The sequence below is a fragment of the Cantharellus anzutake genome (assembly GCF_015039405.1).
Source record: "Cantharellus anzutake strain C23 chromosome Unknown EI90scaffold_52, whole genome shotgun sequence".
Lineage (NCBI taxonomy): Eukaryota > Fungi > Basidiomycota > Agaricomycetes > Cantharellales > Hydnaceae > Cantharellus > Cantharellus anzutake.
This window is the reverse complement of record NW_024067002.1, coordinates 506,369-531,757: the sequence shown is the minus strand read 5'-3', so window position 1 is coordinate 531,757 and position 25,389 is coordinate 506,369. Positions and strand designations below refer to the sequence as shown.

The following is a 25,389-nucleotide window of genomic DNA, read 5'->3' as shown; positions in this document are numbered from 1 at the left end:
AATATTCGATGCGAAGTTTAGAATCTCGCGAGAGGCGGGTAAATACCCTGAAAACCGCAGCGCCGACTTAAGGCAGACGCTCACCGGCGAGGTTAACATCGCCGGGGTAAACGCCTTTGTCCTATTTGATAGTGGTGCTGAAACAGACGCCCTATCTCCAGATTTTGTCCGAGCAATTCACATTCCACTGCTCGAGTTGCCAAACCCCTTGGTTCTCCAGATGGGGACCAAAAACAGTCGTTCGTGCATAATGTACGGCACGAATACTCCCGTAACCATTCACGGGGTTACGTCTACTCACTATTTTGACGTCGTCAACATTGACCGCTACGACGCCATTCTCGGAGCTCCGTGGCTGAATGCCAACGGAGCGTCCCTCAATTTCGAAACTCACACCGTCCACATAAAGACGGGCGACATCAAGACGTTTGATGTCCTGACGGAACGGGGTAAAACCTCAGTGGGGGCTGCTGCACGCGGTCGCCCCAAACTTCCCCGTGCACCGAGATCCGAACTGTCATCTAAACAGACGGCATGACGCAATACGGCGAAGGCTGGAAACCCTTCGCCACGCATCCTTGCCATCTCCGCTCAAAAAGACGCGGATACCTCCCAGTGGCCCAATCACTGGCCAAGCCCGAGGTCGAAAAATCTCAGGCTTCCCGACTGTTCCCATTTAGAAGGTCTGCCAATGACAGACCCTGAATTCGTGCCACTCAGGAATTGGTGGCGTGAACGTTTCAAAGACGTCATGGCGCCAGCCCCTGAAGTCCTACCTCCGTTCAGGGAGGTTAACCACCGGATCAACTTGATTGATCCGAATAAAAAATATATAGAAAGAAGGGCTACTTGCCCTCAGGCTCTTGAACCGCAGCTTCGAGAAAAGATCGCTCGTTATGAGCGAGCCCAATGGTGGGAACGCAAGGCGGTCGCAACGGCGGCTCCACTCCTTTGTCTTGCAAAGAAGGACGGTTCTTTACGGACTGTAATCGATGCGAGAAATCACAACGCGAACTCCATTCTCGATGTCACGCCCATGCCTGACATGCGTTTCATCATGGATAGTATGGCTCGGGTAACTTATCGATCAAAGATCGATATGACAGATGCGTACGAACAGATTCGTATCGAACTGGACTGCATACAATACACGGGGATGAGTACCCCGTACGGTACTTTCATATCGAACGTGCTGCAACAAGGGGACTGTAACGGCCCTTCCACGTTCCAGCGCGTTTTGACTTGGATCCTAAGGGACCAAATCGGTCGAGCCGTCCACGTATGGTTCGACGACATCTTCACTGGAACTACGTCAGTGAAGCAACACAACGAGAAATTCTTGTGGATATATACTCGTCTGAGGGACGAGAAGCTCTATGTAAGCCCAAGAAAATTTGAGCCATTCGCCCCTGTACTCGACATACTGGGGTGTAAAGTGGACTCAAACGGAATCCACGCAGATTCCGACAAACTAGAGAAAATAAGGAACTGGCGAACGCCAGAGAACCACACCGAGGTTCTGCGATTCCTAGGGCTCATTGAGTACCTAGCGAAATTCCTACCCAACGTCAGTGCATACACTGGACCGTTGCAATCGATATGCACCAGCCATATGCCGTTCCGCTGGAACGCCCTACACGAAAAATGTTTCGCGCAGATCAAAGTAATCGCGTGCAAGACGCTGATTCTAAAGCCCATAATCTGGGATATACCGGATTCAGAAGAACAGGACAAGTACCGTGTCTGGGTGATCACCGATGCCTGCCCCGCTGGCGTCGGGGCCGTGCTCGCACAGGGTGCAGAATGGCAAACCTCTAACCCTGCTGCGTTTATGTCGAAGAAGTTCACCCCGACTCAACGGGCGTATTTCGCCTATGAGCTAGAAGCTCTAGGCGTTCTGGAAGCGCTCACCAAATGGCTCGACGAGCTGACTGGTGGGCGGAAATTCACTGTGGTCACTGACCACAAGGCGCTTACTTACTTCAAAGAGAAGAATCACACTGCGCCGCGTCACATTCGTTGGCAGAATTTCTTTCATGGTTTCAATTGTGACATCGTGTATGTACAAGGCCACACAAACAAAGTGGCCGACGCCCTGTCGCGATACTATGAGTCCTCGTCAGACGAGGATGTCCACTACGACGATTACATATCCGCAGATATACGGATTGATAAAGAGGGCGACGATCTGCCCTTGGCACGTGCTGAGGAAGCACGGGAATTATTACACCTGCACAGGTTGAGACTGCAGTGCATACGGCTGGGTGCGTCCCACTCTATCGGAGACGCTCAGGAGCCACGAGATCTCGAGGCATCCGTGCTCGATCCCCCTGACGATCGTCAAGGGAGGAGGGAGCTTTCCCTCGAAGATGTACTGCCGCCATTGGCAGAGCTACGTCCTCATGTGGAGGACAAAGCTTTCATCGCAAGTGTGAAAGACGGCTACTCCAAACACAATGCTTGGAGAGGGATCCTGGCAAAACCTGGGGATTTCCCTAGGTTCTCGATCGTCGATGGCCTAATTTTCCGTCTGAATGATTCAGGCGAGCCACGACTTGTCCTCCCTGAATCTATTCATAAAGGGGAGAGGATAACGGGCATCGCGATCGAGCACGCACACCGCATCCTTGGTCACCTCGGCGCCAAGAAGACGCTCGAGTACATACGCAAACACTACTGGTGGTCTTCGATGTCAAAAGACATCGAGAAATTCTGCACGTCCTGCGGGACGTGCCAGACGACCAAGAAAAGCAAACTCAGATATCCGGGACTGCTTCACCAGCTCCCGGTCCCTGAGAAACCTTGGGAGTCAATCGCCATGGATTTCGTCGGACCATTCCCGACGAGCCTGAGTTATAACTACCTCTGGGTAGTTCTGTGCCGACTAACGTGCCAGGTTCACCTAGTGCCTGTGACGACCCAGGTCAAGACTATTGAACTGGCGCATCTGTTCCTGCAACATGTCGTGCGCTTGCACGGCATGCCAACATCCATCGTGTCAGACCGTGACATGAAGTTTACGTCTCAATTTTGGACTGAGTTACACTGACTCATGGGTGTTAAACTCAAGTTAACTACCGCATTCCATCCTCAAGGGGATGGCCAAGCAGAACGAGCGATCCAGACGGTGGTCCAGATCCTTCGGTCATTCGTCCGACCCGATCAGCGAGATTGGGCCGTGCATATACCCATGGTAGAATTCGCATTGAACTCAAGTGCGAACAAATCAATGGGATTCGCCCCGTTTGAGTTGGTATACGGATACCTCCCACAAATGACCGTGTCTCTGCCGTCATCCGAATTGCCGGGGGTGAAATCCTTTGCCCAGCGGGCCCTGGACAACATCCAGGCCGCTCACGACGCTATTATTAAGAGTCGTGTAGAACAGGCTATCCAGGCGAACCGACATCGGCGCCCTGATTCCCCAAAACTGAAGAAAGGGGACTACGCATATCTTTCAACAAAAGATCTGAACCTCCCCAAGGGGAGGGCGCATAAGTTGTTGCCAACTTATATTGGCCCCTACGAAATACTGGAGGTATTTGAGGACTCATCAAACTACGTCCTCAGGCTTCCCCCAGTGTTGACGCAAAGAAATATCTTTGCGAAGTTCCACGTCTCACGGCTCGCACCTCATGAGCCGAATGATTCTGTGCTGTTCCCTGGGCGCGCCGTAGAAGTGTTTTACGACTTTGGCGACGACCCAGAACGGGAATACCAGGTTAAGGAAATCGTCAACCATCGATGGGACGACGATAAGTCTTTATGGTTCCGTGTCCGATGGGGACTTGGTGACCTTACTTGGGAACCCTTGGCCAACGTAAACGATCTAATTGCGTTGGATGACTACCTAACAGTACAAGGGGTAGAGAACGTCGAGGAACTGAACCGTCAACGACGGGATCAGACGCCAGACAATAGATCCAGCGGACCATCACGACCACGGCGTGAACGTCGCCTACCGGTCCGATACCAGCGGATATCAATGCCTTATCACGGCCAACTATGGCATTGAAGCCATGAGTTGCCTAAACTGGCAAGTCCGGGAATATCCGAATAATATCGGATAAATGCGACGAAAGCGGGATCAAATCCTGCTTCCTACCATCAAATTTGAAATCGCTCAAATGAACACTACTGAATCCCCCCTCGCTGATTCCTCCCTCGACCTTTCCCCCATCAAGGAGGCCCTCGTAGACTCCAGTCCAAACTCCCCACCTGTAAGTCCCACCACGGATGCTGCCATGTCGTCAATGGACGACAACTCCACAGTCGCTCAGACTGTCACCCCTGGAACGCCCAGCACGGGCGTTTTAACCCCAAAACAGGACCATTTGGTCCTGCCCACTCGCGTAAGCGCGAGTGAGAAATACCCCCACCTGCCGCGTTCCACGCAGACAGGGCTCGATCAACTCGAAATGATTACAGAAGTTGTGTGGGCCCATATTGAAAAGAAACTCGAGAAACGCAAAGAGACTACGTTCGAAGACGAACGTAGGAGTGATGAGCTCGATGAGCTCAGGAACAAGTATGAGATGCTGCAGAACGAGGCCGACGACCTGCGTTCTGAAAACGACCGTCTTCATCGACGGGTCGAATCCCTCCGAAAGGCCAACGACGAACTCAACGAGGACGTCTTTAGAGTCGTGCGCATGGTGAGGGGACGCCCTGCGTCTCCCAAACCCGCCCCGATCACATCTTCTGCTCCCTCGTCGTCATGGCCCACTGTTCCCCAAACCATCGTTATCCCCGGGGTTGGCCCGGTGGATCCTGCGTCGGCCAAGTCTGCGCCATCGAAAAAAACCACCTCTTCCAAGAGATGGGCCCCCACGTCCGACGATGACGAGATGGAAGGCGAATGGGTCGTCGACCCTGATGCCCTGTTCGAAGAATTCGTCGCGAACCGTCCACCTGGCTACCATTACTACGAGTACTACGACGCCAAACTCACTGAAGTGCATGGCGAACCCCTACCCCCACCGACATATTGTCGATCGGTGGCCCTTCCTACCCGCTTCTACGACATCGACCATGTCGATAGAATCGAATTCCCAGACGCGGCTGCGCTCGTCCGCGACAGAGAACCTAAGTGGTTCGAGTTGGTTCGTAACTACATACACACCGAGGGGGGTGTGAGGTTCTATGCTACAATGTACCATCTTGCCTGGTCGTTCAAGATGGGCAAGCCCTCGCAAGAGGACGTCGACACCTGTACCGATTGGTACAGGGTGGCTACAAACAACCGCGCCTCACGAATGCGTATGTCGCGCGACGACATTGAGACGGAGGCGAAAAGACTTCCCGACCAGTACCCCCTGGCTCGTATTGCACGGATGTACATCCTCGCGTGTCGATGGATAAAACCAATGACTGACGACGCTCGTGAGCGTCGTAAAATTCAACGCCAGGAACGAGCACTTATGTACTTGAACCCTCCCCCAACATCGTACTCAAACCCGCCTATGATGTACGCGAGCCCACACCCTGTGGCATATTCAAACGCCCCACCTCCGCCGCAATACCCCCCTCCGACGTATGCACACTCGTCGGTGTACGAATCCGCCCACGCACCACCAGTGCGAGGGCGTGCTCCCTCTTCTCATGGACGTGGCCATCCCGCGCACCATGTCCATTATTCGCACCGTCGTCAAGACGAGGATTCGTCCATGAACGACGCTGATGTCGAGACTCGTCACTACAACGACAACTATCTGAGTGACGATGTCGCTGTCGACGCGGCTAGGTCCACGACGACTCGTAGGACTACGTTGAATCGCCCATCCGGCTCTGGCCCGTCCGGGTCAGCGCCGCGTAAACGAATGAGGAACTGACCCCCCTCATCCATACCTTTGTCAACGACAATGCCGTCGTTGATTACCCACTTTCGTCAACGACAAGGCCGTCGTTGATCAATAATCTCTTACCTTCGTCAACGACAATGCTGTCGTTGATTGTCTATTCTGTACCCTTCGTCCTTCGTCAACGCAATCGTCGTTGATTATTCATTTTCCCGTCGGCGACAACTCTGCCGTCGACGACCTACACTGTCAACATCGTCACAGTGGACGATGGTATTTAATAAACTCACAACGACGAGAAAGTCGTTCCATCGTCGACAACACTGTCGTCGAGATCTGGGTGCATATGTTCCAGGAGAAACTCTAAGTGGGCTTCGCCTACAAAATACTATTATAGCCTCCTGCAATGAGTGTGCCCCCGTTTGCATACATTCTTCGTATGTAGAACGTAAAAAAAAAAAAAAATTTGCTTTCTTTAAAAATGCTTGCTTTCCCCTTGTGTATATATGCTAGTACCCTGTCTGCGATCTAGTATCGCAAGGGAGGAGGATGTGAGGCCCCGGCCCATGTCTATATTCCGCCCACAACATCAGTTGATGTTGTGTTGTGTAATAATTATGTCGCGACGCTAATTTAGCGTCGCGGAAGCTTCTCTATTTATTTGTGCCGAGAATGTATAAGATTGTATATAAACCCTCGGGGTAGCTGTAAAAGGCAGATTAGCCTTTACTTCTACCCCGTCAATATACAGCCAAATCAAGCGTATACTTAGACGGATTACTGAGGCCTGAGGCGAACGGGGGAACGGAACATTACCGTCCCCAAACTAGTAAGATAACCTTTCATCACAACACCTTTTCCTGACCTCTCGTTTTGCTGAGAAGACAGTGACACGTTTATTCTGGAGTACCTGCCAACGAATGCCAGGAGTGGCAGCAGGTTCTTGTCCCCCATTTCCCTATGAACGGTCAAGTGCGGGTTTTTCTGCGAGCGTCCAACTGTATGCTCGTTCAGGCCAATTGCCGTGTTGTGCTTTGCTTGCAGCAGGCCTAGTTCAATCTGCCTAGTGCCGCTTTGGCTGTTCTGTAGCGGAATCTTTGGATCATTTATTCTCATCTTGTCCAACTTTTCATCCTTTCCGTACTTCCACAATCAACGAGATGGTTTGCATGTCCAGCGATCTCTTGGAGGATGTGCCTCTCATTATTCGTATTTCGATTCTGGGTCTTATCCCTTCATTGTTGTTGGCTTCATCATTATGGGAATGCCCCACAGACAAAATTCTTGGCATCTTGGGCATGTTCCTTTCATCCTCCATCGTTTTCCAACATTGGCACCTCGTTCCGCAGTGGCTCTGGGGCATACGTGGCATTCGTGTTTCATTCACTTAGCTGCCAGGATTTGGGGCCGGGTCTTATCTTTGAATCGAGGAATTTAATTGTGGGAGGGGAGGGAAATGGAAAAGAAGGAAAGAAGGGAAAGGGGAGAGAAAAGAGAGGCAAGGAAAAAAGAAAGCGATTGTGCTGGTTCTTCTATTTTATTTTTTATTTTTTTTGGTGGAACCCCTGTAGCTTTCACGGGCAAAGATTGCCTGGGGGTTTGTGGGGGAAGGCTGGTCCTTCCGGGAAGGTCGGGACGACGTGTCTGTATGATACTGAGACTGCCACCTCGGGGAAATGCTTTACGCACCGGCATTAATAATGTGCTCTGTGTGGGGCTCACCTGACCTTGGCGGGTCGGGTATACCCACTAAAACCCCGTTGCTCTTGAGCCAGTTCTCAGGGAGGTGCACTTTGTTCTGTAGGATTCCGCTCCAGGTGTGTAGGACGAGTTTACCTGATATTGCGTTTTTGCGGTATTTTTTCCTATTTGTGAGGCATTTGTTTTGCTTCAGTTTTTCATTTAGGGTGGTTAGGAAGGTGCCGATGGCCTTGTTGGGGGGGGATATTGCCGGCCTCGCCATCTTCGTTACCAATGACTCTTTTGCACCTCAGGTTCCACACTAGCCAAGCGCATTCTGTGGAGATGATTTTATAAAGTCGGGTCATGCCCGCTTTTGTCCTTCCTTTGGAATCTTTGATTTTGGTTAGTGGGGCTGCCATTACGTGGTGTAGGCCCATATTTGCTGGCCAGTTGATTCCTTTGGTCTGGCCCATTTTTTTGGCCCTTGGTTGTGTGGGCATTGGAAGACAATATGTTCCATCGACCCGATTGTGTTGCATTCATTACACACTGCCCTATCTTCGCAGCCTGGGATTTTTGCCCAGTATGTACCCTCTTTGTGGGCCCCCTGCGCCAGTTTCCAGAGGAAGTTTTGTATGTTTGGGGTGGAGTTGTTCCTTCGTTTCAGGATTGACTTCCAGATTAGGTTGTCTGTTGGGGAGGTGCAGTGGAGGTCTTTCAGTGCGTTCCTTATCCCGTTCATGTTCTCTTTCACACTCTCACTTGTTACTGCTCTTTTCTTAGACATTTCCCTTAGCATGAGCTTTGTTGCAGAGGATTGGGTGAGCGAGGTCAGTCTGGCCCCATTTTGGGTGAGTTGTCCAGCTCAGTTGTCTTCCCCAGGGGGGTGGTGTTCTGTCGTGCCTCGTAGGGCGAGTTCATCTGCTTTCTCATTTCCTTCAGTACTGTCGTGGCCTTTGATCCACTCTATGGTGGTAATTCCGGTTCTTTGTCAGAGAGCGTTTATGGCGTTCTGGATGGCTTGGGGGCTTGGGGTGTCAAGGAAGTTGTTGTCTTCGAGGTTTTCCAGGTTTGTGTGTAAAGTGTTCAGGCTCCATTTTGAGTCTGTTTTGATATGGAGTCTTGCGTTCATAGGGGTCATGGTGATCACATGTTTTATTGCTAGTATTTCTGCCATGTTGTTTGTTTGCAGGTAGTTTAGGTCTATCGGGAGGCCCACATTTCAGGGGTCATTTGTGGCAAACCATGTTCCTAGTCTGGCCCTCACTGTGGTTTCCCCATTGTTTGTGCATGATCCATCAGTGTAGACCATGATGTCGGTGGGGGGTGGGTCAGGGGTTGTGGGTTCAGGGTTGAGTGGGGGCATGTCAGGGCTCGGTCCTTGATTGGGGACAGCCTGACCTTGGCCCTAGGTGTGTGCGGTGTTCCGGGTGCCTGGGCACTAGACCCTGTCCTCAGCTCCTCAAACTCACTGAAGGGACTAGTGGGGACTGAGTTGTCATGTATTACAGAGGGTAACTACAACTTGCCTAAGCGGGGACTGAGTTGAGAAGAAGGGTAAGTTTCCCTATTCCCCGCTTGGCTACTATAAAAGGGAAGTGTACTGTACAGTTCGTAACGTGACTCTGGGTAGAAGCCGAGCATGTTCCCGCAACTCGGAAAAGGTGTCACATGGGTTAAGGCGAGTTGCTCGCCTTGACCCACGTGATTTTTCCCACGGGCTCACATGCGGGCTGAAGTTGTGAGAGATATGTAGGGATGGGGAGGTCAGGGAAGAGGGGGAAGTCTGGGAGGGTGGTTCTGGGGTGTGGTTGGGTGCCCTGACAGCGGGGTCAGGGGCCGATCCCTGACAGGGCAGATGCGGTATTTCTCTAAAAATCCTCAGGTAACTTGATATTTCGCATCTGCTTTGGGGGAGGGTGTTAATGATTTTGACATTAGTAGGGTTGCCGAGAGAATGGTGTTGTATGCTTTCTAGCTCCTGCCTTTTGGGGAGGGGGTTTTCCTTAGGTTGTATGCATGGGTTGAACTCCGGTTTCAGGCTCCTGATAAGGTTTCCTGCTGTCTTATAGCAGGCTCCCGGGTTTTTGCAGCCTTGCATTTTATACTCTGAGCATTTTGGGCACAGGCATAGTCCATTCATAGTAGGGTTGTGGTCATGGTTTGCCAGTATGCTTGCTTGGTAGAGGAGGTCCTCTGTCCTCTGACATTTATGGGTAAGTCTTAGGCATTTAGCCATGGCAGAGTTCTCATTTATCCTCGTGGTGTTAGATCTTCCTATGTGGTACCATGCTGGGAGGTTTAGGCGGGTTTCGGTGGGCATGTTAACATCTTCGATGGCAAGGTTGTACTTAGCTCCGGTGTTCAGGATGTCTTTTAGCTCTTGAGGCAAGGTTTTACTAGTGTGACGTTTCTTATCAAGGATGTTTTGGGCAAAGATATCTACTATTTTCAGGTTGTGTTTTTCCCCTTCATGGATGCACTTTGGGAGGGAGTGTAGTATTATTGCTTCTGCAGCGTTGGCTGCAGGTGGTCTGTTTGGTGATCTGTCTACTATTTTTTTCAGTTTTATTATTCTTATCGCGTCATTTCTTGCTTTTATGTTTAGGATGTTTCTTCCTCTTTCGTTCTGGGGGCTGCTCATGGCCTCCATGCTTACCAAGGGGATCTGTGCATCCCAGATGAAGTCTTTCACAATTTTGTTAAGTTCTTTTTCAATCTTTGGTGGCATTCCTTGAGCTTGGGTGTGGAATTGGGTCATTCCTCCCATGACCATTTGTGTGATCAGTTTACATCCTTCTAGGGTGGGGTAGGACTTTTTCCAATTTTTTTAGGCTCACTTTGACTTTGGTGATTATGGCAGGCCAGGGGTCGTGGTTATTGGGGTGATTGCTGCATTGTGTCAGGGGATGACTCCTGGGTCCCCATGACCCTCCCCTATGGTCCACAGTCTCCAGTCTGGCCAGCCCTATCCAGGGCACAATCCTACTGTGGGTCAGAGATGAGAAGGAAGTTAACTTCTCATCTTCCCACAGTGGCCACAATAGATCGAAAACTTCCGGAGATATCCGGAAGTCACATGAGACCTGAGACCTGAGGTCCGGGCCATCCAGCCGCACTGAGCATCCGGCACAGGGTATGTGCGGGAAGTGCAACAGCCGGGTGTGGGCACGGGTGCGGGTGCAAGTGCGGGTGTGGATGCAGGTATGGGCTAGGTCAGGGTATATGCCCTGACATCACCCTCCCTCTAAGCCACTTCGCCCCGAAGTGGCCCTAGTCCCCAGGTAACTCGTCCTCAGGTGGTTTAGAAAGAAAAACAAAAGATAAAGTGAAAGTGGGAATGGGAGCGGGAGCAGGGGATAGTGTAGTGGTGGGAGTGCAAAACTAATCTAAGTTAAAAAGGTCTGATGAAGTGAAAAATAAGAGTTAAGTTAGAAAAGATTAAAGTAGTCATCCATTGCCGTCCGTGCGGCTCCCCTTAAGACTTGCCAGAAAAAAATTTCGGGTCCTCAGCACCCTCCATCCTCTGTGTTACAAAAATGGGGCTGGAGGCGCCCATTTTCGTCCGTTCTTGACGCAGGAAAGTGGAAAGTGGAAGTGAGGTGGTTCATTAGGGTTTACAGATGGTTTCACAGATGTTGTAACATGAGGTTTAACAGATGTTAGCACAGCGGGTTTTTTGGTAATTGTTGATTTGTTCCACTTAATTACTATACAAATCATGTGATACAGAACCCATAAGAGTCTAAAATGGGAAATTCCCATTTCCATAACACTCTGCTTGTGACTCAGTGACCTCCAGCCTGCATCCCTTGTCATCCTACAATGCCCTATGGCTACAGTTGTGTCGTCTCCGTGATCGTGTCTGGCCTCGGGGCTGTGCCTGCTTCGGGTATGGAGGGTGGTCATGCAGCACTTGAGCTCCAGGCCATTGTCTGCGTGTCTGCACTCTGACCTCCAGGCTGCACTCCTCCAGGTATGCAGGGTCGGGGGTGTGGTAGCACCAGGGTAGTGGCACTAAGGGGAGAGTCCCAGGGGATCCGGCAGGGTGCCACACCCCGCTCCCCACCCTCCCTCTAATGTGTCAGGGCACACCCGCCTGACCCGGGCCCACCCGGGCCCACCTGGCCACACCACACCCGCTCCCCGCTGTCTATCCCCCTCCCCCTCCTTCCTCCCTCTCCTCCCCTTTCTTTTCCCTTTTCTTTCCCCTTTCTTTATTTCATTCTTCTCATCTTCCTCTTCCTGTTTATTTCTTTCTATCTACATGGACCACCTTCCTTTGTATCAATGTACTATTGACCCGTCCGGCCCACACACCCCGGACGGCTTCCTGCTGTGCCCAGCACGCGCGCATGTAGCGGACGCTCTCGGGATCCCCCACGGGGACACCCGGATGCCTGCGGCTGCCTCCGAGGATGACGTGGCACCTGTCATGTGACTCAAGCCGCATGTACATAAATGTACCTGAAGTGGGAACCGAAGAAGTAACCTTCTTCTCACATTCTCCACTTCAGGTAAGTAGTATAGTTTTCCCCTTTAACAATAATAACACATTCTCCACTTCAGTCTGAGTGGCCAGGGACCACTGTCCCGGATCGGGCCCGCCAGTACGCACGCCCGCCCCACACCCCGCGACGGCCTCAGTGCCGGGTATTACCCCCGGGCCCTCTCGACCCCGGACGCGTCCCTGACATAATGCCACTTCGCCCTGAAGTGGCTAAACCTAACAAAACCCCCCCCTCCCCTCTCCTCTGTGCATGGTGGTCCATTGCTTGGGATGCCGGGCTCCTCTTCAGGGGTGGGTGGGGAAAATGTGGAAGGGGGAAAAAATTCGGGGTGGGTGGTGGGTGTGCGGTAAAGTTAATCGCGCCCGTCTCTAGTGAGACCGGGCCATGTGGGGTCGCGTGCAGGAAAAAAAACTCTCCTCCAAGTGCATCTTGCACATTGGGGAGTCCAGGTGTGTGGATAGTGGGGTTGCTGTGATGTGGGCTGAGCACCACCCTCCCTCTGTGCCACGTGCCTAAGCGGCCACAGCAGGGAACCTTGGGCTCCTTTGTCAGCTCTTATCCCTCACCTCTCATATCCATCCTCCGTCAGAATCCTCAAGTTAAACTCTCTCCTGGGTGCCTGGCACCTCAGGGAGTCGGGTCTGTGAGCCATCGCGGGTCCGTGATGCGGCTGGGATACACAACCCTCCCTCTATGCTGCATGCCTAAGCAGCCATGGCAGGGATCCTGGGCACCCTCACCAGCAGCATCCATTCCCTCTCATGCTCATTCTCCGTCGTGAATCCAAAAAAGGCACTTGCATGCGTGCGCGACTCTAGTCGCAAGTGAAAGCGGGGGTGGGTGGTCTCATCCAGGTTATCTTGGGCGTCTGTGGTTATGATGCTGGCAGCGGGTGGGTGACCCCGTTTCCAGAGTGCCTTTCAGCCAGTTCGTTGGCAGCAGTCGGGTGGCTTTGTCTCCCTAGCGCGTTCAGCGAGGTGTCCAGGTAGTGGTGGGATAACGTGGGGAACCGGGTTGGTGGTCTCTAGCGGGTCATCATTCTTGCGTCTGTGGTTACGAGGCTGGCAGTGGGTGGGTGACCCTGTTTCCAGAGTGCTTTTCGGCCAGTTCGTTGGCAGCAGTCGGGCAGCTTTGTCTCCCTAGCGCATTCAGCGAGGTGTCTGGGTAGCGGTGGGATGACCCTCAACTCAGCCTCACAGATTGGAACACAATCTGCTGGGCAGTGTTGCAAGGGTCCAGGAAAGGGAATGTGGGTGTGGTTGTGTTGCAGGTAACGAGTGTGCAATGGTCTGGGGGAAATGATGATGTGGCATGGCTGCCACTCGAAAATCGCGGGCTCAGCCCATGCCCAGCTCCAACTCAGTCCGGGCTCTCGCAGCCCATGTGGGACATCCTAGGTGGGCAGGGGCAAAGGTTGAAACTTCCTTCTGCTGTCAGGGGATGACTCCCAGGTCCCCATGACCCTCCCCTATGGTCCACAGTCTCCAGTCTGGCCAGCCCTATCCAGGGCACAATCCTACTGTGGGTCAGAGATGATATATAGAAGAGGCAAGTATATACAACTTGCCTACTGTGGGTCAGAGATGAGAAGGAAGTTAACTTCTCAGCTTCCCACAGTGGCCACAATAGATTGAAAACTTCCGGAGATATCCAGAAGTCACATGAGACCTGAGACCCGAGGTCCGGGCCATCCAGCCGCACTGAGCATCCGGCACAGGGCATGCGTGGGAAGTGCAACAGCTGGGTGCGGGTGCGGGTGCGGGTGTGAGTGTGGGTGTGGATGCGGGTATGGGCTAGGTCAGGGTATATGCCCTGACACATTGGGCTCTGAGATATCGCGTCGTTTGTCCATCCCAGAGAATGGTTATGTCTTCGTCCAGGGGTTTGTTTCTGTTGGGGTTCATATTCCTGGAGTTTGCAAGGGTTTCTCTGTAAGTGGTCGTACCAAGTGGGATTATGACTGATTTTTCGTTGTTGAATTTAGCGCCAGATGCGGTGCACCAGTCGTGAAGGATCTGGAATAGGGCCTCAGGGCTGTCATCCTCGGACATGAAGACAGCTGCGTCATCTGCAAATAGTGATAGGATGACCCTCTGGGATAGTGATGGGGTATTTATTTCGAGCCCCTTTAGTTTGTCTGAGTTGCACAGGGTAGTGGATAGGGGTTCGATCGCCAAGTTGAAGAGCAGGCAGGACAATGGGTCCCCTTGTCTCACTCCACGGTTAACATGGAAGTGTTTGCTGATGATGCCGTTTAGGATGACTGATGTTCTTGGGGTTGTGTACAAGGTTCTGATGGTTCTAATGGTGGGTTGTGTCAAAAACCCGGATCGTAGGGGTAAATGCGTGAGTCCGAATGCAGGCAGGGCTCAATTAGAGGGGGATCCGAGAGCTCTGGTGGTGGACTGAAGCTTCTCCAGGAAGCCCGGTTCTGCTGGATGGTACAAGAGGCTCTAAGAAGGACACGGCCTCAGTGACTCGGAGGGAGCGCTGTGCCTCCGTTACGTCTCAGTTAGTCCTTGTATTTCTTATGTCTGAGGTATCTTGTAGAATGGGAACGGGATTCACTCAGAGGGACTTTGGGTAGCATTTTAGTTGAGATTAGAACTGAGGAACTACAGGTTCTAATCTACGGGTATTTATAAAGGGGAATGGAAAGGACTTAGTCAAAGTCCGAATGACAATGGGACAACACCAAAAGGTGCCAAATGATACTGAGAGGTACCAAAAGGTCCCGAACGATATCTTTAATGGGGAACCGAGGTGTCAGACCATGGAGGGCGGAGTAAGAGGCCGGAAAATGAATGGGAACGAGAAATGGGTAAGGGGGGGTTAGCTGACTGAATGGTAAGAAGAAGATAGTCGTGCTAAGAATGGAAGGTGACTAATAAGTGATGATGTGAGTGAGATCACCGAAGGATGTGGGTAACTCCGAAAGCGGAGTTGCGTATCTGAAGGATGTTGGGTGACTCAAATAAATGAAATGGGTGGAGAAATGGTTTAAGGGTGTGTCACGGGATGTCGGAGGTCCGTCGGGATATCGGAGCAAATCCGGAGTCTCCAAATGTTCCGACTCAGGACCGAGCTTCCGGGATGGGAGTGGCCAAGGTTCGGTGTGCCGCAACCAGACCGGAGCTGAGACAGTCAGGAGGGAAGGTGACTTGGGGAGTGGGGAGGCATGGTGTAGGGGATGGTGAAGTTGTTAGGAAGGTGTGATGTGGTGGGAGTGCGCGGGGTCGGGATTCCGGGATACAACAGGTTGAGGGATCCCCATTGCTTTGAGGGTTTGCCATAGATAATCATGCCTGATTCTATCATAGGCTTTCTCTTGGTCGAGTGCAATGATGGCCCCATTCTGGCCGATGATTTTGCATAGGTCGATCATGCGGTTGACGAGATCAATCTGGTTGTGGATGCTTTGCCCTTTTATGAAGGCTGCTTGGCATCTGTTTATTAGGGATGGGGTGAGGGGGGCTAGTCTGTTCATTAAGGCGGTAGTCATGACTTTGTATTCAGCGTTTAGAACTGTGATGGGCCTGTAGTTTGCGATTTCCCTCCTATCTTTTTTCTTAAAAAATGGGCATATCCAGCCCACTGTGAATTCAGGGGCAGCAGAGCCACTTGTTTTGATATTGTTGTAGATTTTCTGTAGGAGTTTTATGATGTCAATGCCATGACTGTCGTTCTTTTTTATTTTCCATCTTTCATTGAGCTTTTTATACAGTTCAGTTGGGATGCTGTTCAGGCCTGGAGCTCTTCCGTTTGGGGACTGTTTCAGGGCTTGGGCAACCTCTTCATAACTGATTAGGGTGGTCATGGGGGCAGCTGTTGTGTCTGAGATGTGCTGGAGGTTTGATAGGTGTTCTTTTATCTGTGTCTCTCTTTCTTTGGGGGGGGGGGGGGGTGGTGTTTAGGTCTTTTAATTGGACTGAGTTGTAGTAGTCTGCTGCTAGTGTTGCCATTTCAGAGGAGTCGGTAGTGTATTGGGTTGGGTTTGATTGTGGGATTTTCATTTCATGTATTGTGTCTCTCGGCTTTTTATCTTTACCCCAGTTGCACCAATATTTATTAATGGATTCAGCATACACTTTTCTGTTCATGCTTGCTGTGGTACTGTTTCTAGCTTGTTTGGTTTTTTCGACTTCTCAGATTCTCTCGGTAAGGGCCATTATTTGGTATTGTTTTTCTTTGAGGTGGTGTGCATTCACATGAAGTTGGGCTATCGCTTTGTTTCGTCTTTTTTCTAGTCTGGCTAGCATCGAGTTTATCTTCCTGCTTTTCGCTTTGGCAAGCTTGCGCACTAGGTTTACTGTCTCCCTCAGGAAGTTTTGGAATTTGGCTTGGGTTCCGCCATGTGTGGGGGGTTTGCTTTCCTCAATTTCCTTCAGGGTGTTTCTTCCATACTCTTCAACAGTTGTGAGGAAGGTTTTGTTGTTTATGAGGTAGTCTGGAATGGCCCACCTCCCTCTGCCTATGTAAGGCGATTTCTGGTCATGGATAGTGACCATGATCATCTGGTGATCTGTTGTTGATAAGTCCGAGTTTTCGATGCTCCATGTTAGGGCCTTATTATAAAGTTCACCTGATGTATGGATTCTGTTGATTCATGACAGGTGGGTGCCTGATGTGTGCCCAAAGGTAAAGTTCATTGTGGGTGGGGGGTTGGCTAGGTGCCAGCCATCTTCTAGGCTTTTATCTTCCATTAGGGTTTTCAGGGCGTTTACTGCGCTATCCACATCTCTGTGCAGGGGGAAGCAGTCCAAGGATTCCTCAACAACATTGAAATCCCCGAGGATGATGTTGACAGGGAGGCCATTTGTCCGGGTGGCTAGTGTTTTCCAGAAGTTCACATTGTTGGTTCCGGCTCCATCGATGTTCGGGGTGTATACTGCGATGATATTATTCTTTATGCCTGCAGGCCATTCTACTGTAGTCATGAGGGCTCGGCCGGGTATGGGGTCCATTGTCCCTTCTGGGTCGTTTCTAATCATGTTCTTATTGATTATTAGTGCAACCCCAGTTGCTCATGTGTGGTCGGGGTCATAAGAGTGTAGGATGTGGAATTTGTCTTTGTGTCTGTGTTCTAGGTTTTCTGCTAGGGGACCATCTGTGTGAGTCTCAGAAATGGCCATAATAGCAATTTTACGATTAATCATCATGTTAGTGATCAAGCTCCATTTCTTCTTCGTGTGGTTGCTGTTTGCACCTTTGATGTTGAGGGCTGCTATCTGGATTTGTCCTGAGACTGTTTTCGGGTCCCTGCCGCCTCTCAGGTGGAGTGGACTAGTTGGGGTTTGGGATTGTCCATTTTCCGATCCTCAGTATCTTTCATTGGGTTTCTGTAAAACGGGATAAACATTCCACCCTCCAGGCACCAAGGGCAAGTTTGCCGTTGTTGAGTTGACAATGACGTTGTGATTGGGCTTTGTTAGTGATCTTTGTTTTTGGGCATATGGAGGTCCCTGGCTCAGTTGCCAGCTGATTTGCCAGGGGGTTTATGATTATCGGGGGGGGGTTAGTGCTAGGCTTTCCTGTCACCAGGGCTCAGTAAATTTGGGCTTTGCGCTTATGAAGTTCCTTATTTTCATCGATGATGTTTTGTATATTACAGTGAGAGTATGATTGGGCAGCTAGATAATGCTTGTTTTTATTTCTAGTGTGATTACCAGTACTCTTTTGTATGTTTTTTCTCAGTAGTGGTTTTGTGGTGGAGTTCATTTGGGGTATTGGCCAAAGCTGTTACCTCTACTGGGGTGGCAGTCATATGGGATCGGGGGCAGGCTGTCAGGGCACACACCCTGACTAGCCCGGACCCGGACCCACGTTGTCAGGGCACACCCCCTGACCCGGGTCCACCCGGACCCACCCGGCCACACCACACCCGCTCCCCGCTGTCCAACCCTCTCCCTCCTCCTTCCTCTGTCTCTCCTCCTCTTTCCTTTCTCTCTTTCTTCCCCTTTCTTTATCTCATTCCTCTCATCTTCCTTTTCTTGTTTATTTCCTTCTATCTACACGGACCACCCTCCTTTGTATCAATGTACTATTGACCTGTCCAGCCCACACACCCCGGACGGCTCCCTGCTGTGCCCAGCACGCGCGCATGCAGCGGACGCTCTCAGGATCCCCCACGGGGATACCCGGATGCCTGCGGCTGTCTCCGAGGGTCACGTGGCACTTGTCATGTGACTCAAGCCGCATGTACATAAATGTACCTGAAGTGGGAACCGAAGAAGTAACCTTCTTCTCACATTCTCCACTTCAGGTAAGTAGTATAGTTTCCCCTTTTAATAACAATAACACATTCTCCACTTCAGTCTAAGTGGCCAGGGACTGCTGTCCCTTCCCGGACCCGCCAGCACACACGCCCGGTTCGCACCCCGCGAGGGCCCTTCTGCCGGGCGATACATCCGGACCCCCTCTACCCCGGATGCATCCCTGACACACGTCCGGACCCGCTACATTTCCCGTGCACATTCCCACACTGCATGCTCTGTGTGCCACATGATCCGGCCCCAGATCCTGCCTTCATGTGACTTCCGGATATTCCCGGAAGTTTTCCTGATATGGTGGCCACTGTGGGAAGATGAGAAGTTAGCTTCCTTCTCATCTTCTTACCCACAGTAGGCAAGTTGTATCTTACTTGCCTTTCTATCTATTACATCTTCTTACCCACAGTAGGATTGTGCCCTGGATAGGGCTGGCCAGACCTGAGGCTGTGGGCCATAGGGGAGGGTCATGGGGACCCGGGAGTCGTCCCCTGACACAGGCCCATGGTTTGTTGCAAGGGGCCCTGTGATCTCCAGCTGGGTCCTTGTTGGTAGTTACCATATCCACGTCCTTGCCTTGAGGTGGTGTCATGTTTTGGGTAGCATTCCTTCCATGCCCAGTGTTGGTGTATTGGGCATACATTGTCAGAGTACCGCAGTTCTCTGCCATTTATTCCATTCATTCTCATTTATCACTTCCTTTTTACCTCTCTCATGAGCCGAGTCATTTCTTATTTGTCAGAGGTCCTTGCCTCATGTCATTGTTTGTATGTCAGCATATCTACACAGCCTCCACTCCCATGTCCCATATCCTTGGGCCTCATGCTGCATCCCTGTAATCCCCACTTAACTGCCCCTTATTTACCACCTGGCAGCGGTGTAGGGAAAGTTCCGAGGACATCATCAACAACTAAAGAATGACCTCACATGCATGGACACTTGACCCTTGTATGATAGCAAGTTGGAATGGGAGGAAAGAGTAATTGAAGGAGTCAATCAAGGTTGTGTGTATCACTTGGATTCGACACCATGTTGAAGGTCATGTGACAAGTTAAACACTTTAACTGGTAAGGTGACCACACTTCAGCCTCAGTCTTGGCACAAGTTTCCCTGTGCACAGACATTCACCAGATGTTCCCATGGCTGTGGAACAAGGGGGATCCGACATGCATTACATTTTTATGACATTTTTTTTTGGACTGTTTATGTTAAAACATACTTTGAAGAACATTTCCTCACATGCTTACACTATATGGATTATATGAACCTATGAACAACTACCTAGAAATATTTTCTAGACAGAACTATATGACACCCTGACTGAGTCATTTTTGACCAAGTCACTTTGGTTGAGTCATAATATGGTTGAGTCATTTCTTGAAAATAGAAATGCACAGCCTGAAACCAATTCAGACTGAGTCATACACAGCCCCATCACATCTAACCAAGTCATTTTGGTTGAGTCATATCTGACTAAGTCATCTGGGCAAGTCATTAGGGCTTTCTAGAACAAAAGCTTGTAAATACTCTATTGCATGTAAATAGTGCAAAGCGTGGGAAAGAAAGGTCTTGAAAGGTATAAAAGGACCATGATTTCGCTCACTTTGCAGCCCCTCAGAGAAGTAAGAAAATAGAGTAATATTTCTCTCAAGCACTTCTGGTTCTCAACTCCAGTGCGAAAAAGTGATAGAAACAGTTAAGATTGCCTCTGTTCAAAAGGCAACAACAGTAAGAGAAGTAAGAAAATAGAGTAATATTTCTCTCAAGCACTTCTGGTTCTCACTCCAGTGCGAAAAAGTGATAAGACAGTTAAGTTTGCCACTGTACAAAAGGCAACAACAGTGTGATAAGTGAGATAGGAGATTTATAGGCGTCTAAGTAAGACACTTAGAAGCAGTTTGTTACTACTGAACAAAAAGTGACAGTGTGAAGGGAGAAAATAGTAGTATCTCTCCACACATAGGAGTAATCACTTCCTAAACTAAAAAGTGGTAGAATTAGGTGAATTCTGACTGAGAGCTGAACAGAACAGAGTCGGCTCAGACAGACAGAATTATTTGAACAGCTCCGCAGGGTGTTTGATTGTTTGATTTTTCTATAGCATACTAAACTGTTGAAAAAGCAACCAAAACACTAACACAGCACCGTACTCAACAGGTACACTCCCCCACAACCAGGAACAGGGAAAACTGCACTCTCAGTTCCGCTCCTTCAGCGGGGAGAGAAGTAATCTTCTTCTCTCACCCTTTTTGCTGCTCAGGTGTGTGTGTGTTGGAATAACCATCAGGGATGGAGTAACCTCCCTGGCATAATGGGTGAGTAGTGTATGGATGCATGCTAGAGGTCCTGGGTTCGATACCAGGCTTGTCCATTTTATGTCATTCATCCAGTCACCCGGCTTACATTAGTTGAATTCATGACATAAGTCTATAGCGCTAGCAACATGAATTTCTTCAGTGTGTACATAGTTTGCGATGTCTAATGGATCTCACCCTTTTTGCTGCTCAGGTAACCCTTATCCGACTCCTTTCCACTTTGGAATCTGTCGGATCATAATCGTTAACCTGCAGCCCTGACATATGTGAAAGGAGTGGTCAATAGCCTTGCAGGTGTGGCAGAGTCTATGGTAGTTGAAAGCTGTGCCTGCTTGGGTCCATTTTCCTACAAAGGTTGCTGATTTGAATATCTGAATCCATTCGTTGTGAAGGGAGTCTTGGGTGTCAGTTAGCACGCTGAGGGGGGGTTGCACATGGATTTCCCACATGGTGACTGCACTGTCCGTGGTGGGTTTCTGTTTTTCGTTTATGTTGTCTGCAGTGTCTTTTCCATTCAGGGCATATCCTTGTGGGGTGGCTTGGATGTCATGTCCATTTGTGCTATGTCAGGGACGCGTCCGGGGTAGAGGGGGTCCGGATGTATCGCCCGGCAGAAGGGCCCTCGCGGGGTGCGAACCGGGCGTGCATGCTGGCAGGTCCGGGAAGGGACAGCAGTCCCTGGCCACTTAGACTGAAGTGGAGAATGTGTTATTGTTATTAAAAGGGGAAACTATACTACTTACCTGAAGTGGAGAATGTGAGAAGAAGGTTACTTCTTCGGTTCCCACTTCAGGTACATTTATGTACATGCGGCTTGAGTCACATGACGAGTGCCACGTCACCCTCGGAGACAGCCGCAGGCATCCGGGTATCCCCGTGGGGGATCCCGAGAGCGTCCGCTGCATGCGCGCATGCTGGGCACAGCGGGGAGCCGTCCGGGGTGTGTGGGCCGGACGGGTCAATAGTACATTGATACAAAGGAGGGTGGTCCATGTAGATAGAAGGAAATAAACAAGAAAAGGAAGATGAGAGGAATGAGATAAAGAAAGGGGAAGAAAGAGAGAAAGGAAAGAGGAGGAGAGACAGAGGAAGGAGGAGGGAGAGGGTTGGACAGCGGGGAGCAGGTGTGGTGTGGCCGGGTGGGTCCGGGTGGACCCGGGTCAGGCGGGTGTGCCCTGACATGCTGGGAATGAGAGGAATAACCTGTTCGTGTCCACGATTGTGTCTTGGATGGCTGTGACAATGTCCTCCTCATCCTTGAGTCTTTTGCTCATTCCAATTAATGAGGTGACAAAGGTTGATGGTCTAAGTTTTAGGTCTATTGCTATAAACCCAAATTTCCGGCATATCCAGAGGTGTTTGTTGACCAGGAGGTCGGCATAGGGTGGGTTAAGACCTTGGACTAGAAAGCCCCACAGTTGGGCGTACTGCCCATAGTTTTTCTTTCCTACCTCAGCAGGGGAGGGGGGAATGATTCTCACTCTCTTTGTTTGGTTCGGGAAGGCTCTTTCGATGAAGATTTCCATATTAGTTTGGAAGTTGCATGTGTTTTCTTCGTTGTAGGCTGCATCCAGTGGCAAGGCCAGGATAGCTCCTTCTGTGTTCAGCTCTGGCTGGGTTAGCTCCTTCTAGCAGGCAGGATGGGCAGAGTCCATGTGCTATGAATTTCTCGAGGTCATGTCTGAGGGTGATCCAGTTGTAGTCCTCTTTTCCATCTTTTGGTCTCTCTGCTTTTGTGGTCTCATACATGGCTAGATTTTGCATCTCATTAATGTCCTCAGCACTGGTTACTGGGTGCCAGGGGGGGGGGTACTCAGAGGGAGTTATGTCTGATCGGAGCATGTTTTCGCTCTGGCTCTCGTTCGTACTCGCCATTGTGAAGACATCCTGGGGGGCGTCCAGGTTTCCAGGGTAGAGTTGGGTGCTGGTCCCTGATTTTATGATGGATTTTTTGCAGAGATGGATTCTAGGAGGCGCTCTGGACAGTCCTTGTAATTTGGCAGCTGTCGGGGATCTAGCATGCTTTCTTGTGTCTAGTTGTAATGTGTCCCTTGTATTTGTGGTCATGTACCTCAAGTTTCTGATTGTTAGGGGACTGGGGGGCCCATCAGGTGAGCTGCAGAGGTTGTCGTCCTCGCTTGTGGCCTTTGTGGTAATAGGCTGGGGTGGTATGGTTGTTGGGCTTTCGGTGGCCAGCTTTTGTTTGTGGAGGTTCTTCTTGTTTGAGAAGAGGGCCTCCAGTGTATTCTCATCTTCTGAGGTAAGTGGGGCCACAGACAGTGGTTCATTAAGGGGGAGTGTCTATTTTGGTGGCATCTCTGTCAGGGGGGGGGATTTCTAGGTGGTAGTGGGTTTACCTCCATGACTCCATGAGTCGTTTTCTGGGGACACCAGGCTTGTGGCTCACAGGCTGTGTGGTAGTTCAGCGAACTGCCTAGTTCCATCGGAACTACCCAGTAGATCTAGTAGCCAGCGTTGCTCTCAACGCTTATTTGGGTTCTAGACGCTCTTTGTTGATAGCCTTTGGCTCAAGTGTCTTCTCGACTCCTCACCAAGGTGCTGCCTGAGCTTTAGTCCCCCCCCCCCAACAATTTCATTAGATTTTTTGGTTCATATTCATGTATTTTATGGTATTCATCTTTTTTCTTGGCATTGCACAACAGATGCGGTTTTCTCTTATCTAGTTTCCTCCCTTTTCTAGTTTAATGATGTTGCGGTCGTGGTTCTTCTATTTTATGTTTGTTTGTTTGTCAACGGGATGACTTTTTAAGTCATTCCTGAGCTGTATTGTAGCGGAGTTGGCCAAATATATTTGTCTATTTGTCTTATTGTAGCGGAGTTGTCTGAATTTATTGTTATCTTGTTTCTATTATTTCGGGCTCTGTGTCAGGCCGTTTCTCACTGTTTGAGCATTTTAACGGTACAGCAAGCACAATGGTCTATACCGATGTAAAAACAAACTTAATTCATTGTTACATGCGCCAATTACCATAAGATGCTGATTGATATTCAATTCAATCCCTAGCTCTGATCCTGACCTCTCAGCATGGCAGAGCAACACCTGAATGTCCTGAGGGTGTTGCTAGATACTGCAAGTGAGTTGAACAGGGTTTTTAGTGGGAAATCGGCCCCTGGATCACTCTGGACAGTGATGAGCATGAACGTGGCAGGGAACCATCAGAATTAAGATTATTCATTTGATTTTTGTGTTAGCTCCAAGATACCTAATTATGCTACAGAACATGAGTTGACAGGGAATGGCATGCTAAAACAATGTTAGATGCTACTTTTTTTCTTCAAACACCATTTAACATGTGATGTCACATGGCTGCAGCACGCACATTGATAATTCCGACATATCCATGTCACTAGAAATGGCTGCTGTGCAGCCCTGACCTTGCTTATGATAAGGCTTTTGCATGTGAAGTTAGCAGAACAGGAATGTTTTCTGCCAACATCATCGATCTTTTCCTCAAACTGGTAATATCTTTCTGCACACAGGTGTTCTTTTCCCTTTTCTTTTTGTCTGCCATGAGCACGCTACATTCACCATTACCCGCCACCAGTTAGCTTTGCCAATGCTCTTCATTCCCCTAGCTTTATCCGATTAAACGAATGCACTTTTCACTTCCTATACCCCATCAAACCAACTGGTGTCATGTTGTCTCATGCGTACTTTACACTGGCGTATGATTAGTGGATGCCACCTGTGGTGGCAAGAGCACACTAAGTACTTTTCCCACCTTTGTTTTTCTTATCTGATTCTGGCTTGTTGTCAGCTTGTGCAGAGTCAGCCACAAGATCAAGGGGAAGAGGGGAAAGGGATGGGCAAAATGTGGCAAAGTGTCATATCCATACAATCCCGACCTCTGCTCCGGGCTCCCGGAACTCCGAACCTGACTTCTGGAGCCCTACTTCCCTTCCGTCACCTTCTCCTTGCCAACTCCCAAGAGGTTATCCCACCTCCAGCTCCAACACCACCTTCGGTCCGACTCCGGAACATTCCGGGTCCGACCCCAACCTCGACACCTTCCAGACGAGTATGCAACACCTATGCTCCCGACTCCGGACCTCTGCTCCGGAATCCCGTTTGCGTCTCTGTCTCCGGAACCTCCGGTCTTAGCTCCGACCTCGGACTTTGACCCCACCTCCACTTATACCCATTGTATTGGTTAGCTCATTCCATTTAATTACGTTTGCCAATATTCCGGAGTTTAACTTCCGAGTTCGGACTTTCCGGACTTATGTCGGACCTTGCAACTATTGCATTGCTCCATTCAATTCTGCTATTCTCCCTCATTCCTATTTGGGCTGCTGCTTCCTTTCTATTCAGTCAGCTAGCCATTCCCGACTCCCATCCTCCTTCCTTCCTCCTTGGCCTTTCCCTTCATTCCTCCTTTGGGAAACACCATTGAGTCAAACACTTGACCCTCGGTGTTGTTCCTCTTTCCATCTCCCTTTGTCTCCTTTTGTCCTACCCTTGTTCCTTTTGATTCCGGACCCCTCCTTATATACAATGTACCTAGTAACTTGTAACCTCAGTCCGAAATCGACCTGAATTCCCCCCAAGAGACTTTCCCTCTGCTAGATCCAAAATTAGGGACCCCTAGGACAACCAGCAATGGCACAGCGCTCCGCCTGAGTCGCTGAGGCCGAGGTCCTTCCACACTAAGTCTCCGATTCCACTCCGGAGTCGTCCGAATCCGCAAGTTCTAACACAAAGGCTAGAGGGACAATGAGATCCATTGGAAGGGACTTCAGATAGTGCTCACATGCGAGCTCATACAAGCGGACCATAGGAATAGAAGTCCACTCA

The 25,389-nt window shown here is 50.2% G+C and overlaps 1 protein-coding gene across 1 annotated transcript; it reads right to left on the bottom strand.

Moving 5' to 3' along the window:
- Positions 1-22,078: 22,078 nt before the first annotated feature.
- Positions 22,079-22,990, bottom strand: EI90DRAFT_3072915 (uncharacterized protein; the record flags this gene model as incomplete). Its single annotated transcript, XM_039061408.1, has 2 exons — positions 22,931-22,990; positions 22,079-22,874 (listed from the first exon to the last, which is right to left on the bottom strand). Coding segments are annotated over exons 1-2 (750 nt in total), but the record flags the coding sequence as incomplete, so codon positions are not given.
- Between the last annotated feature and the right edge of the window lie 2,399 nt (positions 22,991-25,389).